This window comes from Tenrec ecaudatus, chromosome 1 (assembly GCF_050624435.1).
Source record: "Tenrec ecaudatus isolate mTenEca1 chromosome 1, mTenEca1.hap1, whole genome shotgun sequence".
In the NCBI taxonomy this organism is placed as follows: Eukaryota; Metazoa; Chordata; class Mammalia; order Afrosoricida; family Tenrecidae; genus Tenrec; species Tenrec ecaudatus.
Window position 1 is genome coordinate 32,321,613 of NC_134530.1, and position 19,129 is coordinate 32,340,741.

The window sequence follows — 19,129 nt, forward strand, 5'->3', positions numbered from 1 at the left end:
AGGATGCTGGCGCTCGGCTCAGGCAGAGCCCCATGGCCACCAGGATCTTCCCTGAACCCCAACCCAGGCCTGCACCTCCACGTCCAGCCCCCATAGCAGCCCAGGGAGGGTGGGGATGAACACACTTCCTGGCTCCACCCTTGGCAATACTGTGGGCAAGTACCATCCCTTCAAGGGGCCCAATTCTCAACCTAAAACCAAACATTCCCAGCTCCTCTCTGGAGCCATTCGGGGTGGGTGAGGGCGTGCTGAAGGGAGGGGGTTCTCACCGAGCCCCGACTCCGCCTCGTCCTCATGCTATGTTTCCCGCTGAGCCCATCATCTTCCTCTTTGACCGGTTTGAACATAAATGGTGGGGGGTCCACTGGCTTCTCTATGGGGGGCAGCTCCCCGTATTTCTTGAAGTGGATCCGACAGTCCGTGCAGAGCAGGATGTTCTCTCGGCCCCCGTGGTGCCAGTCTTTGGAAGCTGTGTGAGAAAAGCAAGAGGGGGTGTTGGATGCCAACCTTAGAAGACGGCAGTCTCCTTGGGAATGCCTAAGCAGGGCCCTCTGGTGGGAAGCTCAGCCCAAGGACACTGCTACAAGCACTGGGTAGCACTGAGCTGAGAGAGGCAACTGGCACACAAATGGCACGCATGCTGCGCAGCCCGCCCCTCCCGCCTACCCCTGCCCACCCCATCACTGGATACCCAGGAGGGACTGGCAGCAGACTTCCTGCCACCGGACCCTCCGCTCCGTCGCTGCTGCTGACTGCTAAAGCTTTTCACCTTTCTCAACTCAACTCCTGCTACAGTGGGGGCCCTTCCTCCCTCCCTCTGTTCCTCCAGGGGTAGGGGGGCACTCACTGGTGGTGAAGCAGTGGCGGCAGGCGTACCCCTTCAGCTCCTGCTCACTGTCCTCACTGTCGAAGTCATCCTCGCTGGCTGAGCTCAGGTCCACTGGGCAAAGGAACAAGCAGGAGTGGGGCGTCAGGCTTGGTCCAGATCTGGGGCCATCCTGAGTGGCTCCGCAGGCTGAGACATGCCAGACTCAGGGAGGCCCACTCTGACCCACGGGTCAGTCAGCAGAATGGAGCATATGTGGTGTGTGAGGGTGCAACTCCAGGGCCTGCCCTGGCAGACTTGGAGGGCGACTATGGACCCTCTCTCTTGCATCTTAGAGCAGTGGTCTGGATGCCCACAGCTGGCTGAACCTGACCTGGGAAAGGGCCCTCATGATGCCTTTCTGCCTCTCCACAGAGCCTCTCCCCAGGGCCATGATCTCTTGCTGTTTAGATGTGGGTGCCAGCAACCCTGCAGCCACTGCGCCTGTATAGTCTCGTTTTCTAGGGGGGTTGGGGAGTAGAGGTGGGCTTCACTGTCATCCTGGATTGAATGTCAGACCAAAATCAGGACCAATAAGAGGATCACAGAAAACACTACTTTTTCTCAGAGGAAAGGCAAAAATATTAAACTGACCTTATTACTACCAAAATAAATATAAAATAAGAACAATGCCTATACGACCTCCTAGAGGGTAAAAGCCCTCTTTATGTATCAGAAGTACCTTAGGCCAAAGTGAAGATGTATACTTCTATAAAAAAATTAAAATGCTGTTGCAATTTATCAGAAAAGTTACAATGTAGAGACTTCAACTAAACTGTCCCTACCAGTCCTGTGTCATGCTTCATGCACACAGGTACAGACATGCACTGGTTCCCTGGACCATCCACTCCAAACCCAACTCTACTGCCAGGTCCACACTGCTCACACGGTGGGCCCCTGGAAGTGTGGCTGTGTGCAGTGAGGCTCTGATCCCCGCCTTGCCTCTACTTACAGAATTCACTTGAGGGGGGCCTGGAGGGCGTGTTGACAGGTGTGGATGCTGTCCGAGTCTTAATTCTCCTGAACACAGCCTGCCGGCGGTGCCGACGATGAGCCCGGGAGCTGGCTGCTTCCGGGGTCTTCTTCCAGTAGTAGTAGAAGGTGATCAGTTCCCCCTGTGGGAAGGAAGGCTGGCTGTGAGCTCAAGTCTCTCCTGCAGAGACTTCTTCCAGGAGCAACAGGGTGAGCATACAGACTAGTCTGCTCACTGCCTGCTAAGTGCCAGACACCACCATTGTCCAATAACACGGAGGCTCATCACAAACCGTCAACAGGAAGAGGAGTGGCCCTGTCCTCAAGGAGCTTACGTTCCAGTGTGGGTGTCTAAGTCCACAGAATGTGGTCTTTCACGGCATGCAGCAAAGTCACACTGGGGAAGGAAAGATCTGGTTCCTCAGACCACCCAGAAACAAACACAGAAAAATAAGGTGTGTGTGTGTGTGTCAGACCAAGCAGGTCAGGAAAATGCCCTAGAGTGTGACCCCCACTCTTTGTCTAACCGCCCCTACCCCAACCCCCATCCGATCCCCAGACTGGGGTTCGACAGAGAAAGACTAGGAAGGTGCTGCTAGTACAAAATGAAATGTCACTTGTCACTAGGGTTAACCGTGTAGGCCCAAGGAGTTCTTTGCAGGATCCAGCAGAAAGAAGGTGAGCCCTCTTAATGAAAATACACTGGGGATGGGCACCCAGCAACTGAGGGTGTGAAAGCTTGGAAGACCGACCACCAATGGCTCAGTACTCTGGTTCCCATTACACTGTATTCCCAAATGGCAAAAGGGGCACCCTGGTGGAATCTATTAAAATAAGCTTTGAGATAAAGTACCTAAAAAAGTTAAGGCATCTGCTAAAGCAGTGAGACAGATTAGATCAAATCATGCTCTCCCACCCTTGTCCCAGTGAAATCAGTGTTGTAGAAAGGCTCAGAAACACCAACAATTGCGAGGACAGAGCAGGATCAGGCTACTTTGAAAGGAAGCCAACGCCCCAGCCCGTGGTAACAGCATCTCCTGAGAAAGCTATCTGCACCTGCGTGGGGATGACTTGACCAGGTCCCCCTGTCGTGTTGCTATTGTTAGGAGCTCTTAGTAATCCTGTGTACAGCAGAACCGGCAGCTCCCCCGGGCCAGCCTCACAACCTTTGCTAGGTGTGAGCACCCTTTATCACTCCATCTTGATGAAGGTCTTTTTTTTTTCTCCTGCCGACCTTATACCCAGTGATGTCCTTCTCCAGGTCCCTCTTGATGCAAAGTACTGAGATAAAATCTCATCACCCTCCCTCCTAAGGAACATTCTGGTTCTACTTCTTGAAAGACAATGCATTTGTGTTCTGAAGTCCAAGGCATATTTAATATTCTTTGCCAACACCATAATTCAAAGGCATCAGTTCTTCTGTCTTACTTCCTTGTGGTCCAGTTTTGGTGAGGCAACTGAAATATCATGGCTTGGGTTGGGTCTTCAAAAGGACATTTTTGCTTTCTGACACTTTAATTAGATTTTGGCAACAGATTTGTCCAATTTGTCATTTGATTTCTTGACTACTGTTTTTCCATGGGGACTGACTGTGATTTAAGAAAACTGAAATCCTCCACAAAAGTTCGATCTTTTCTGTTTGTCGTGATGTTGCTTACTGGGTCAATTGTGAGGCTTCTGCTTTATGGTGAAGTGTAATCCACAGTGAAGGCTGCAGTCTTTGATCAGGAAGTACTTCAAGTCCTTCCCCTTCCCTGTCAGCCAGCACAGCTGTCATATGCCAATCACAGTTTGTTAGCGTCTACACTCCAGTCCGGATGCTTACAGTGCCCATCGTATCAGATGATTTGAGTAAATATGGTAAAAGGATACAACCCTGACCTACACCTTTCCTGTTTTAAAATCATGCATGTTCTCTTGTTGTGTCCCAGACTGGTTCTTGATCTGTGTACACAAACACAATGAACTGTGTGAAATTCTCTTTCTTCAAAATGTTAAACACACACATGCTTTTGTGTAGTCAATAAAGTACAGGTAAGCACCTGATGCTCTCTTTCTGATATTCTCTGCTTTTAGCCAAGACCCGGCGGGCATCTGCAACGATACAACCACGTTCCATGTCCTCTTCCTCAGTCCAGGCTAAATTTCTGGCACCTCTCTCGATGCCATTTTGAATTACCTTGAATAAATTTTAAAAATACTGTGGTTTACAGTTTACAGAGAAAACTAGTTTCCACTTAATGATTGATACACATTCTACTTCACGACATTAATTACTTTTCAATGCCAACAGTAATTTTCCCACTTCCTCTCGGGTCCCTCATTTCTGTTTGTCCTGTTTTTCTGTCCCTTCCTATCTCGTGAGCTTTGTTGTTGGGCAAAGGCTGCCCCTTGGGTCACACGCAGCTGCTTTCCCTGCGGAGCATGTTCCTCACAGGTGTTAGCGTTCACTCACGTTATAGGCCTGCCTTCTGTTTAGCTGAAAGGCAACTGATCTTCCAAGGGTGGGTTCATTTCCGAGTTTGAAGCAAAATTTTTCTAGTCTGTGACATTAATGACATCGTTTGATAATTTCCACATTCTGTTGGATCATCTTCTTTGGAATGGTCAAGTAGTTTTCTCCCAAATTTCTCAGCATAGATGAATGAGCATTTCCAATATTGCATGTTTGCTGAAGGATCTCAATTGGTATTCTGTTCATTTTAATCAATGTATCCATCTGCTACACCTCCGGAAATGGCTGAAATCTGACCAATCCTGTTGGTGCAGTGATCCCATAAATTTCTTCCACTCTCAGTGTTTGTGTTGTTTGATATTTTGCCCATATAACCCTTCAATATTGCAATTTGTTGCTTAATTTTTTTTCTTCCGTTCCTTCAACTTCAGCAATACCAGGCTTATCTCCCCCCCCCAAAAAAAATAAAACACCAGGTCCTTATATATTTCATAATAATACAAGGTTGGTGTATTTAGGTGGCAAAAAGTTGGTGGGAAAATTGAATGAAAAGATAATACAAATTTGTCCACAAATTTATGAAGTCCTCTTATACTTTTCTTTGTATTCATGAGCTGCCCTTTGAAATTTTCTGCTGAGTTCTTTTATTGTTTCTTCAATTTTGTTTACACGGTTCACATTCAACAAGTTTCAGTCTTTTCTGACCTCCATTTTGGTCCTTCAGTCCTTGTCTTTTTTAATGAAATTTTGCTGTTTTCATGTAGATGTTTTTGATGTGTTTCTATAATGTGTCTGGTCTTCAGTCATTAGTGTTCAATACATCTAATTTATTCTTTGGCTCTCATGGATGGTTTGAATTTTCTTCAGCTTCACCTTGAACTTGTGTAGGAGCAATAGATGGTCTTTTCTACAGTTCCCCTAATTTACTTCTAATTGATGATACTGAGCTTCTCCATTATCTCTTTTCACTGATGTAGGCAATTTAAATCCTGTGTGTTCCATCTAGCAAGGCCCAGGCATATAATCATTATTTATGTTGCCACAAGAAGGTATTTCTAATGAATAGACTGTTGGTCTTGAACAAGTCTACCATGCACTCTCTGGCATAGTTTCTACCTCCACTCAGTGTGTCCAACTGACTACTAGAGTCTAAATGTGCCTTAGTGAGGGCGAATGGAGAAGCCAAGATAAAAAAAGGCAAAGACTTTGTTCTCCAACGACCCACGGGCTTGGGATAGGGCTCTTTCTTGACAAACACAACCACTCAGCACACTAGTAACTGTTAGCTGTCAATGAAAGATCCTGTAATTTAATAAGCCTAACCTCCTTCGAGTTCAGGGTGAGCGCTCTCATCTCTAGATCCATTCAAATACTGGCTTGTAATCTGGAGATTTCTGTGTGAGCTGCAGCTGCCCACCATCCATTTCAGGCTGACTGGACGACTGGAAGCTCCTTAGACACAAACCACCAAATATCCCACTGCACCTCCTGCCCCAGCAGTCAGTCTATCTCGCTGCTCAGCAAATGAGCAAAGGAACCAGCAGTCAACCCAGATTTCTCCTCCTGCAGCAAAGGGAAAGAGAGGGCCTAGCCCTGCCATCCCTTCCAAGCAGGAGGCAGCACCTGACTTCCTTTTCAAAGGTCTACCCTTGCTGCTGGGTTAGGAGCAGATCAGCTAAACAGCTACTGAAACACACCAGGCAACAGATGATGATGATGGCTTAGTCCAGCTGCTGAAAACGGAGGGAATGCTAGAAGTGGGCATGTTTTCAATGTAAAGCCAGGAATTACTGGTAGATTAAATGTGGGCTGTGAATAAAGGAGGAGTCAAGGGTGACCCCGAGGTTCTGGTCTAAGTAATAGAATGGAAGGAGTCAGCTGAGCGGGCTTTGGGGAAAGAGATCAAGAGCTTGGTTTTAGACACTGAAGTGTGAGGGAGGTCTCCCCTTCAGCCTCCTAAGACCATGAGATGTGTCCAACATTCTACTTTCCTCCCACTTAAGCCACTACTTCCTGTAACTTGGTCACAGTCTGCTGGAGACCTCAAAGGCCCAATGGCTGACTGGCCCTCCCAATCAATCTGAAGAGGCTCTGTAATGCAGATTCTCAGGGCCCCACATGAAATCAGGTTTCTGAGGGAGTGTGGTGGAGAATTTGCTTTCAACAAGGTCTCTATGTGATTCTGATGCACAGCCAAGTTTGGAAAGCCTGGCCCTGCAAAAATGCTTGGCCGACAAAGATGCCAAAGCTAGAGAAAATTTGGGTTTGACTGGGTTCCTGAGGCAATAGTCCACTCTCATCCTAGGAAATCATTAAACCTCTTTCTCATGGGAGTCATTCAATATTGTACCAGTGATTAGAGCACTAGGTCACAGGTCTCTGAGGACCACACTCTGGAGCTGGCCCTCTGACGCCAACAAGGCCAGGTAGCTGATCACCAGGAACCACATACCTGCATCAATTCTCTGTTCCATGAGATAGTGACTAAACAGAAATGGAAAAGTGACCTGATTTGGTTCTGATCTGCTCCTGCTGTCTCTGTGGTGACCAAAGCATACTGGGGCCAAATGTCATGATTTGAGAACATTTAGGCTCATTTAGGCTCCTGCCACTTTAGGTCCTATCTTGGATATTCACTTCTCTGTTCTAATCCTCTGGTGCTGGCTAGAGGGAACAAAATCATAAAGTTGTGGAAATAAAAGTGACCTGGCTCTAGTTTTCATATGAGGAAATATGGAACAGAAGCCAAGGCAGGCCCCAGTTCCCCTTCAAACGCTTTGTCAGGGTAGCATGCTTCACCAGTTCGAAGGGTCAACTAGTGCAATCAATCAGGGCCCATGTTCCAAGGCTTGAAAGAATAAGAAACAAAACGATACATTTAAATAAAAGGTTGAGGTGGTTTTTTTTAAGTGGTTCCTCCACCCCTTCCTCTAGCCTGACTCATTCTCGAGGTCAGAGGCCCAGTATCAAAGGAACTGTGCAGCTAGGAGTGGGGAAGGAACCACTAGGGGAGGACAGACAGGTGAGAAGATGGGGGTGGGGAGCTGTCAAATCCGCCTTCCTTGAAGGCTGTTAAAAAGCCGCCTTGACATTTCTAAGCAGCATTAGACTGTAACACAATACTGCCCCACAGAGTTACAATCGATCACTTCTGCTTCTCAAAGACCAATGCTTTCAGAGTCTCACATGATTTCATAAGCTCGCAAAATTCACAAATTAAAAAAGCGGAGGTCAAAGTTCTCAGTGAGGTGGAGAGACTAGCACAGCGGGACCCAGACATAGGCAGGTGAGCGTGTGTGAGCCCGCGCGCGCACACTCGCACCTTAGGGAAAGTTCAGGTTCGAAACTAAGCCCTTTACTGCTGCGCCTTATCCTGTCAGCATGTGCAAAAATCAGAACACAAAAGAAAGAAACCTAATACTAAAATCTCTACCAACTGTGTCCATACGCAAAGTAACAGCTTTAAACGAAAACAAGGAGCCAAGAATAGATCTTGTCATGTGAGGGCCAAAGTTCAAAATGACCAAGCAAGGAAGACCCTCCTCTGCAGGTATAAAGTTATTTTGATACCCAAATGGAAGAATACACACTTAAATATCCTGGCCAGGTAGGTAAGGAGCCTGGGGCTCTGAACCACTGCTAGTGGGAGTAAGTGTACAAGGTAAGACTGCTTGGTAGTTCAATAAAAAGCATACACTCATACAAAGACTTGAAGACAAGTGGCTATGGAAACTTTATTCTTTATAGCCCCAAACCAGGAATAGCCCAAACACCAATTAAGAGGGTGAACAAATTGTGGCTTATCCATAAACAGAATACCACCTGGCAATAAAAAGGCACTGCCTACTGATACAGCAACAATGAACCTCAAAGCCGTCCCGTTGAATGAAAGAAGCCACACCGAAAGACTGCAGACTGCATGTTCCTGTCTGCCAGGGGTCACAGAAAGCACACAGTGCTTGCCTAGGGCCAAGGCAGGGCTGGGAGGGGTGGGACTACCTGCAAGAGGAGAAGAGGCCATTTTCTGAGGCAATGAAAATGTTCTAGAAACCAGTGGTGATAGTACCTGTGTGATGTGCAGCCAAGGAGCTCGGTTGGCACAAACGGCTATGCCATCAGCTACTAACTGAAAGGATGGCAGCTCGAATCCACTCAGGTGACACCTTCCTTGAAAGCAAGGCCCAGTGATCTATTTCTGAAAAACCACAGCCATTAAAAGCCTTATTGATAAGGCACAGTTCTACTGTGAAACACATGGGGTGTTCCAACAACAACTAATTCATTTATTTTTTGCTTTTATCAATGTAAAACTCTCATTGAACTATGTGGGACCCATTACGTGGGATGTAGCTTATACCTCAATAAACTTTGATTTAAAAAAAAAAAAAAAAAGAAAGAAATCCAGGCCAGGTTTTATTAGCTGCCTTGCAACCAGTGTAATGTCTACTAAGGGATTAAGCATTGGAATGGAGCGAATCAAGGCGGATTAGAAGCAGCATATTGGTGACTGCATGGGTGGCTAGGTCTTGAACACAAACAAAAGAACATGTTAGGAAAGGCTTTGGTTCCACAGATAGGGAGTGAAGTAAGGCTCGGCCTCACCAGGAACGAAGTCAACTGAACTTTAATCAAACATGCACAGTGCGTGCTGCAGACCCGCTGCACATAAATTCAGGGAACAAAAGCTGTTGTAGAAATCAATAGCTTACTGAAACATTAACACAGGCAATCGTTGATCAAAAGGCAGCTCCACAAAGGCAGCCTTGCAAATTACCTCCTGCTTTTGCTTACAAGTAAACGGCCAAGGTATAAATGTTGTGGACACGAATGGCCTATAATGATGATTTTGTTCCTGGTGATCTCACCTCAGCTCACAACAAGGTCTCACAGTCAACACGTCTTACATCTTGGGGCTGTAAATGCACTCAGCATGAACTAAATTGGTTTCTAGCCTGGGCAAAGAGGAACAGGAAAGGGGCGAAGGCATCTCTAGCTGACAGCTTGATGCGTGCGTGCGTGCGTGCGTGTGTGTGTGTGTGTGTGTGTGTGTGTGTGTCTGTCTAGGACTTGCTCCCTGTTACCTGGCTCATTTCCTTGAGGTGGGGGCAGGGGGTGAAGTGGATTTTTCCAAAAGGTCACATGTAAGAAGTCACTGACAATGGCAGGGTTTGGGTTCCTTGGTCTGAGGTGCAGCTGCCCTCTCTGGGCAGGCTGGGCTCTCCACCCAGCACAGCTTTTCCCTGGGTTCACACTCAGCCAGGCCTGGCAAAATAAGCACCACAGGTTTCTTGCATTTTCCACAGAAAGGACAACAAGAGCTATGGGAGTAGAAGTGAGGAAGAAGTGGATCAGGGCAGTGCTTGACTGAATGGGGTGGGTGAGAGGAACCAAGCACAGGAGCACGAAGAGCAGAGCTGGGTGACAAAGGTTCCAGGCACCTGTGCCCTGTAACCCAGAGGCCTCCTGGGTCGGCCACTTGTAACAGTTAGAAAGGCTGTGCCCTTCTGCATGATGTTTCCGGTCCAGTAGGCTCACTTACACACAACACATGCTGTTCAGGGCAGGGCACCCGAGCCACGGGGCCGGGCCGCTCAGTTCTGCTGGCTCGCTGCTTAAAGGCAGTTTTCGGGTAGAAAATCCACTATAGGGGTAAGTTCTGTGAGTACAGGGGGACCCAGGTCTGATGAATAGCATGTTCCAGGGGCAGAGTGGGCACCCCCTGTGGAACAAAGGCCACATTACCTGCAAAGCTATGCCAAGGGAGGAAAGCTGTAACCTACCCTGACCAATTAAGAGGTTACTTTTTTCTAAGTAAGAAAAACTACAGGTGTTTGAAACTCATGGTAGTAACTGTACAATTATGCTTGATCGAATTGAATTATGGATTGCTATAATATCTGTGAGAACTCTCAATAAAATGATTAAAATAACCCCCAAACCATGGTTTTCCCTTGTACAAGAAGCTTTCAGGGAGTGAGGTGTAGCATAGATGCTGGGAGGAAAGGTATGGTAAGTATTCCAAGTGCCAAAAGCTCATTCTTAGCACGCCTGTGCATCCACCCCATCATGGAACATGATGACCAAGAGGGCCTTCACCCTAGGAGCTCCCCAACTTCTCAGACAGCAGCCCTCAGGAAGGTGGGAGAGGAAGCATGAAAAGGAGTCCATTCTTTTTACCCACACTAGAAGCAGAAATCACACCCCCAAGATCGGGTCCACTGCGCTGTGACGGTTTGGGGTAGCAGTGGCAGATGAAGGCCTGGGGCCCAACCATGGAGTCTAGGGTGCTTGCAGTTGGCCATCTACTGTCTACTTTCTTTAGGGGCCAGGGAAGGCAGACCCTTGTGTGTGTGTGCGTGTGCGCGTGCACACACACACACACACACACACACACTTTGTTCAGTTCATAGAGTAGTGCTCCTTTCACTTCCATCCTCACAAACATGGTTCTACAACTGTCAAAGAAGAATGATGAGGACACCGGTGCCACCTTTCACACCCAGAGAAAGAGAGAGAATGAATACAAGCAAACTTGAATGAAGGCAGGCTCTGACCCTTGTCCCTGTGCTTGAGCAAGTGCCAGGCTCCCACTGCCGAAGGCATCCACTGAAAGGTAGCCAGATTAGGGATAATGGGAGTCGTCTCCATCAAATGCCTACCCTAAAAGAAAATTATCTGCCCATGCCACAATGAAGGGGTTGGAAAGAAATCAGGCACACTAATTAGACACCTATAGGAACATCCAGGACTGAGAACTGAGCATGCTTTGACCCAAGTCACCTAGGCCCAGGTAGGAGGTTCACTTGGGCACACAGACTAAGCACCAGAGAGAGACATGAAATAACACAGGTGCGCTTAAACTTAACCAATAAGATAGGCCAATACCCTCAACCATGCCACCCTAGCCAGTGGGGGCAGGAGGGGATGAAAGCAGGGCGAAGGCAGTTTGCTCTCTCTCTGCTCTGGGTTAGAGGCACGCTGCGGGCGGAGGGTGAGATTCCTGCTGCACGCGGGCGCACACGTGACCCCTCTTGGGATTTCCTGCTCCTGTTCCAGTGTTCCTTCCATGTGTCTTTCCATGCTCCACTGGAACAGACACCTTCACTGTGAACTTTCCCACAGCCACCACCATGCTGCCTTGAACGCCTTCCTGAGAGAGTGTGTACTTTTTTGAGAATGCACTACCCGAATCTTCCCTGTCCCTCATAAAAGTTAATTGGATTGCTTCCGGTGGCGAAGCGACGGCGGATCCAGTGCCAGGCAAAATGGAGCTCGAGGCCATGAGCAGGCATACCAGCCCGGTGAACCCGCCTGTCTTCCCCCATCTGACTGTGGTGCTCCTGGCCATTGGCATGTTCTTCACCGCCTGGTTCTTCGTTTACGAGGTGACCTCCACCAAGTACATTTGGGACATCATCTCTCTGGTGGCCTCGCTCTTTATGGGCTTTGGGGTCCTCTTCCTGCTGCTCTGGGTCGGCATCTACGTATGACAACCCCCAGCCCCTCGGGGCACCAACCAGCAGCTTCACTGGATCCCTCCTTTTGTAAATTACACTTTGGGTCTTTTTTTACCCTTTCTAAAAGAGTTACCCCTATGCTCACAATAAAGGCAGAGATGTGGAAAAAAAAGTTACTTGGATTACAAATGTGCTTCTGCTATGTAAATACTTTCAGCGTGGTGAAGCAAGAGCTGAGGCAAATCGTTCCAGAAACCTACCATCACCAGCAGCCACCCTCCCATGTCTGCTCCACTGCTGAGGGCAGGTGGTAGTTAATTTTGTCTTTGCCACAAAGTTTCAAAAGGAATCCTTTCAGGGCCAAGAACTGTTTACTGCAACAAGGGACAGCAAAGACAGCACGGAGACGATAGGGAGGTAGGCTTGGAAGCGGCTCATGCAGTTTCCTCCTGAAACTACTTTATAGAACATTTCACTAACTTTTAGCAATTTGCTCTTCTGCTCCCAAGGCTATCTACTACTGTCAGCACTGACGGCAGTCTGAGCTTCCTGTAATTATGTGATGGGATAGGACCTGAACTGTGGCCAAGCTGATGAAGACACATCTTTGCGTGCAAATGCGCGCGCGCGCGCGCGCGCACACACACACACACACACACACACACTCTCTCTCTCTCTCTCTCTCTCTCTCTCTGCAGGGATAATAACTTAAACATTTATAAGAAACTATATAAAAATCATCTTATTGGGGACTTGTACAACTCTTATCACAATTTATACATCCATCCATTTTGTCTAGTGCATTTGTTGCCATCATCGTTATCAAAATATTCACTTTCCTCTTGTGCCCCTGGTATCAGCTCATTTTAAGAAACTATATTCTTTAAGACATTATTCTATGGTGTCCCTCAGTAGTACAAATAGTTAACAACCTTGGCTGCTAACTGAAAAGCTGGAGGTTCAAGTCCACTCTGAGGCATCTTGTAAAGAAGACACTTCAATGTATTACGGAAAAAAATCAACCACTGAAAACCCACGGGGCGACTCGACACACACTGAGTCACCAGCAGCAACTGTGGTGTACTAGGACGCTAACCGCAAAGTTATTAGCAGTTTGAGCCCATCAGCCACACCAAGAAAGAGTTGAGGCTTTCTGTTTCTGTAAAGATTTATAGTCTCGAAAACCTAAAGGGCAAGTTCTACGCTGTCCTGTGAGATTGTTATGAGTCAGAGTTGATTGATGGCAGGAGGTGCGGCCTAGATGCTAAATAAATACTCCAATATGAACATGTAAAGAAAGAGCGAGTATAACATTTCCATAAAACAAACGAAGTTGATTCCGGCTCATGGTGAACTATACATCTTAGAGTGCTTTTGTGGAACGCGTTAGAATCAAGGACTTGTCCGCCTGCTGAAGCTTTAACTGTGATTTGGGTGAAGATTTACAGAGCAAATCAATTTTCCACTCAACAATTCACACACATTGTTTCATTTCATTGCCTGCAATCCTCACAATGCAACATCACCCATCTCACCTCCTCTCCTGTTTCCCATGTCTATTCTTCTTTCTTTCTGAACCAATCTTGTCTTCTGAACTTGGTCCTTTTTAATTTAAATGGTTGATTGTGCAAAGGAGTGTGTGTGTACCTGCCTCCTGTTATTATTCAAATAAACCAAAGGTGAGGGGGGAGAAAGGGGGACCCCCCCCAATAGTAACACCCCCCCAGAGGGGGATGACAATAGAATTATGGGTGAAGGGAGGCAGTGGATGGTGTAAGATATGAAAATTATTTATAATTTATCAAGGGGTCATGAGGGTGGGGGAAAAGAGGAGCTGATACCAAGGGCTCAAGAAGAAAGAAAATGTTTGAAAACAATGATGGCAACTTTTATACAACGTGCTTGATATAATTGATGTATGGGTTGTTATAAGAGCGGTAGGAGACCCCAATAAAATGATTTATAAAAAATAAATAAATAAACCTAAGGTGAAAGTTGAGCCACCAGACCAAGTTACGTCAGTTCTAGGACTAAAGCGAGTCTACTGTGGTGTAGTGGTTACGTGTTGGTTTGCTAACCTTTGGTTAGGGTAGGCAAGTTCAAAACCAGCAGCTGGTCTGAGGTATCGAGGAGGCTTTCTATTCGTATAAAGATATACAGGTTTGGAAACCCACAGGGCCAGTTCTGCCCTGCCCTATAGTCACCATGAACCCAAACCAATTAGATAACAGTGAGTTTTTTGTTTTGTTTTGGAAAAGGATCATAGTTTAAAGTGTTCCACCAGTTTTTTTGTTTGTTTGTTTTTCTCACCAGTCTTTATCCAACCAGTAAGTCTGGTCTTCTTTTTGAGATTTTGGGTTTGGCTTCACATTCTTCTTCATTCTATCCAGAATCTTCTAATGTGATCCTTCTTCCTTTCAGAGCAGTAAGAAGTGGCAGCTGGGTACCACCTAGTTCTTCTTGTCTTAGGGTTGTAGAGGCAGACTCTCGTGGTCCATTAGTCTTTGGGACTAATTGTTTCCATAAATTTTTTATTTTCTTCACTCCCTGCTAAAATTTTTATTTGGGAGAAAAAAAAAAGCCAGGTAAAGGGAATGAAGAAACCCAACTACTGAGTGAATGGAGGAGGGTCTAAAACTTCTCTTTCACGGTGTGCTTTGTTCCGGGGAAAACATCGAGAAGCAGTTATAGTTTTGAAGCAAGCCTCCCAAAGGAGAAGAGGGTGCTTCCTTCAGCAGCACATCCACTAAAATCGGAACGACTCAGAGGCGAGCCCGGCTTACAGGCACTTCAATGTGAAGCAATCCACATGTTTACTGTTTTTTTTTTTCTTTTCTCTTTTTATTAAATCGTTTGTTTTCTTTTTGTTTGGTCTCGGTTATTGTTGGTTTCCCTACTTATATAAGATACGCATGGGAAACAAGCTTGAGGAGAAAGCAACTGATGGCATTACAGCTGCATTCTTTCTTCTTTAAAAACAAACAAACAAACAAACAAACAAACCGGACTAATCTGAGGGCAGTGAAGCAAGTGAGCAAAATTTCCTGGCAAGGAATCCTAAACAAGTCATTCTTTCCTTTCACTCCTTGATGATCCAGATCTGACACCTGAGCTGAGAAGGCTGGGACTGGGGAGAACCATCACCCATACAACTGACTTCCAGCAAGGACTTTGAATATTTTTTAAAAAGCAGTGTTCTCCTGGGCTGCTGCTTTTGTTAACCATCCCAATCCCCTAATCCCTAAAGTAGCACCCCACCCCACCCCACAGGATGGCTCTGGGGCTAATCATTAAATATCACCTCTGTGGTCTCAGAGTGCATTTGGGAGACACAGGGGCTGCTTGAGAGCACACGCCAGACAGGACTGGACAACGGATCGGACCTCCTAGTCAAGAGGAAGCCCGGGCTGCAAAAATAATGTAGGGCACTGGGTGGCAAACTGTCCTGCCTCATCTGTAGCCAGTGCCTCCTGAGGAAATGGGGGGTTAGGGGTGGGAGTGGGGCAGAGGGAGGGATGAACACTCAGTATATGGAGATCTCCTGGATTTAACCTATTGTCATGACAAAACCTTACTAAATGATCAGGTATTCTGGAACCAGGCACTTTTTTTAAAAGCCCAGTTTAAAAAAAGTTATTAAAAAAAAGTTTTCTGCCTATAAAAATTACTATTAAATTTCTTCAGTGCAAGGAATTAGAACAGACTGAATCTGGTTCTCTTACAAAAACAGTAATGAGATCTTCTAAACTCAGTGCTGCTTTAGTTGCTGTTATCGATTGATTACTTGTGTGTCCCACATCTGTGCAGAAATCCCGATACCCACACCCCCCCACCTGTGGGTGTGCTCTGATTTGGAGTAGGGTTTTCTGTTACAGTAATGAGGCCTTATCAGTGTAGGTGGGTCTAAGTATACTCACTTTTGAGAGATAAAAAGAGTAGCCTATGGATATATGGAGGGATACGTGTCACATGGAAATCAACAAGGAATCAAGGAATACCAGAGGTCTACAGAAACAAGACACTTTTTCTCCCAGATTGAAAGCAAAGAGCAAGCCTATTCCCATCCTGTCCGAATCAGCAGTGGTTCCTAAGGGTCCGCTGCCTTCCCCTCGGCCCCTGAAGACTTTTCTAACATCCTCCCCACCTCTCATGGCCTTTGCTTTATGCCAAACACACTAGCAGTTGGCTGCTCTTCCATGCGTTTCTTCTGCCTGCATGACAGCACCCCATCGACCCCTTACCACCACTACTACACCCTGATTTCCATGACCAAGTCCCCACCACCACTCAAGGCTCCACTCAGCGCAGATGCCATTTTTCTTAAAGACACGTCCTCCCGCTCCACTACTATGCTGTCTTTTCCATTCCTGTAACTTTTCATTTCTGCCTCTCTGCTGGCATGTCCATGTCTTAGGCTGTAACCATGAATTATGCTACACGATTGTCCAAAGTCTATATTCAGCTCATCTCTGAGTACCCTCTAGGTCCAGGACATCTTGAATATATTCAACAAATGTGATAGAATGAATACTTTCTGAGAATTAAAATTTACCTGAAATGTTAACTGAAGCTAACTCTATAATGATAAAACTATTAGAGGATAGGGGCTGCCAACGTTTTCCTTTTGCCAAGTAAGGTCATTAAAATAGCTGCTTTCCAATCTCACCATTATTTCATGAGAGGAATGGCATTTTATCTCCAAAAAGATACTTAATCTCTAATTACTGGAAGCACTAAGCTGGAGGGTAAGCAGGTGCTAACGTGGGTGGAAGGGAAGAGAGTAGCCCACAGAGAGTAAGAAAAATTAGAGCCGGGGCAGGGCATTCCATTAGGAGGTTTGATAAACATTTTAAGTTGTTGAATACAAAAATCTGAAATGAAAATCCCCACCTAATTCACAATAGTGAAAAACAGATACTTCATATCTGAATCAGAAGAGTCCTTTGATTATATTTAGTGTTATGTAGTGTTACTACATTCTTCTTATTTTTGTTTCATTTCTTACAAAGGCTTAATTCAGGCCTAGAGTTGGCAAGCAGCTGTGCTAAAGGTGGGCATGTGAGCTGGCTGGAGGGTGAGCCTGGTGTCTAACACTACCACTTCCTCACTTGGCAACTTGACTTGCAAACAAGCCAACAAGCTTTTGCTGTGTCACAAAATCTAAAATGAGGATAGGGAAGCACTAAATATGAAATATGCACTCTCCATATTGTAATACATCTCATTCTCCTAGTTACCCTAATCGGTAACTACATTTATCTAGGAAGCAACTGAGGCACAGAGTGAAGGCATCACAATCTGTTCTCACATTTCCATAGCAGCCCAGGAGGCTCATTCTGGAGTAGAAGCTCTAACCATGCAGTCACGTGGCTTCTCTAAAAGATTAACACTCACAGGGTTGCAAAGCTCCTTAAACTGTGGGTCCTAAATGTGAGGCTCCCCAAAAGTGTGGCAACAGTGAAGTGTTTTGTACGTACCATAACCAAAAGGTCTAAAGCAAATAAGTAAACGAATGAAGGTGTTTCTGGGAGTGCCTGCCCATGTTGCAAACTTTGTGAGGGAAAAGGGGTCTCGAGCAGGAAAAGCTTAAGAACTAAGGGCTTAACCAACTAAGGGAAACAACGCTCTATATTTCTTTAAACCAAAGGCTCTGATTTGGATTATCTTTGACCTCCAAAGTTCAACAAAAAGCATTTTTATAAAATCTCTTAAGTATGCCCTACGAGTCGTGGCTGAAGAACACAAGTGATCCCTGAGCATCCAACACGCCGATGGGCTGCCGGCCTTCCTGCCTTTAAGTGAAACCACTACCCACCCCCTTCCTAGGCAACCCTTAAATTACAGAGCTGTGCTTGTTTGAAGCAACTTCTGGGGTATCAAGACCAGAAACACACTTGGCAGGCACAAGTGTATAATGGGAATTATTTCCAGTACTCTGGTGGGAATTATCAGAAATATTTTCTACTGTCATACAAACAACAGATCCATGGACTATGTCAGATGGACACTGGGAACCCACAACCAAGAGAGGTCAGTCCTCAATCTGCTCAGCTGGCCTAATGAAACAGGAACAAGCCCTCTAGCATGCCTACTTCTGGCTCTAGACTTACCTTTTACAGAGATGGATTCCAGTCAGTGGGCCCTGCCTCTGTTCAAAAGCATCAGGCATGCTTCCCCAGAAAGGCTGAGCTTAGACAACGCGCAGCTCCTAAAGTGTAAAGGAGGTCTCTGCCCACACTAGAGGGTCCTCCACAGGCCTCTTGGCAAAGGACCTTCACAGCAGGGAAGGAGCTGGAGGGCCAATGAGATAGCTCTTCTGAAGCTCTTTGACCCCTTCCCACCACCCCTCTCCTCCAAGCAGCTCCATTAAAAACAAACGAGGGAATAACTGACCAAAGAATTCCACTTAATCAGATTCTTTCACTTAGTCAAAACAAGCAAGCAAACAGATTTGGAGAAGACTCCCTGTAAGATACAGATAGAGGCCAATAAAAATGGTCTGAAGCCTACCCTGAGTTATGGGTCACCACCCACTGCGGGCACAGAAGCCCTTGGCAGTCCTGGCACAGCCACAAGACTGGCCTTCATTTAGCATAGCACACAAGGGTCACTTGGGGGCAGTTATTTTTGGTTTTACTAAGCAATTGGCTTATATAAAGACTCTTTAAACATTTTTAATGTAATACTACCAAGCCCGGAATCACCTTTTCTCAGTAGAACCTCCTAAACTTCAAGAATTCATTCATTGAAGTCATTCTCTTTCCCACAAGCTGAGTACTTCATTATTTCCTGAATTCATTTCATTTGAGTTCAGCAACAGGGCAAGTGGGATTTCACTGCCAGTGGCTTCAATTGCCACATCACCTTTCTCAGTGTTTCCTAGTTCCTGTGACAAAACCACAATGCTCCCAACCAAGGGGGTGGGGATGGAACAGGGAAAAGAAAGCCATAAAACTGTTAAAAGTGCCATTCTCCATCTCGTAAACATTTTTCTATTTATCGGCCCTGCATTATGTGTGCAATCTTATTATCCCTGCACAGCATCAAAGTGACATCCGTCAGGGTCACCCTATAAAATATACATTGGCAGTGTAACATTTAATGATGGAAGCAGGATGAGGGATGAGGGAGGTGGCATGCTGCGGGCCGTGTTAGAGGGATCATCAGTTATATCTGTGCATTTCCCAAGGTGATAATTGAATGACAGGGGATGCAGGGAAATCCATTTTTGAGCTCAGAAAAGATGGTTAGGAGAAAAATGTTTTTGTATTGGAAGCATGTAATAATGCCTGCCAGGAAATGAGCACAGTCATTCTAGCAACACTGCAGCTTCTCCTTTATGGCTTTTACGGATGCACACGAATTATCAAGTACAACCCA

At 46.1% G+C, this 19,129-nt stretch overlaps 1 protein-coding gene and 1 pseudogene across 8 annotated transcripts in view; one reads left to right on the forward strand and one right to left on the reverse strand.

The window, feature by feature from the left end:
• Positions 1–19,129, reverse strand: part of RERE (arginine-glutamic acid dipeptide repeats) — a 535,168-nt gene that overhangs the window by 8,149 nt on the left and 507,890 nt on the right. For all 8 annotated transcript variants that reach the window (XM_075550652.1, XM_075550645.1, XM_075550656.1 and 5 more), the window contains 3 exons: positions 1,818–1,980; positions 848–940; positions 270–469 (listed from right to left, as the gene is read on the reverse strand). In XM_075550652.1, coding sequence (XP_075406767.1) covers positions 270–469; positions 848–940; positions 1,818–1,980 — 456 coding nt within the window. The remainder of the gene's footprint in view (positions 1–269; positions 470–847; positions 941–1,817; positions 1,981–19,129) is intronic.
• On the forward strand, positions 11,558–11,847 carry LOC142433074 (dolichyl-diphosphooligosaccharide--protein glycosyltransferase subunit TMEM258 pseudogene; annotated as a pseudogene).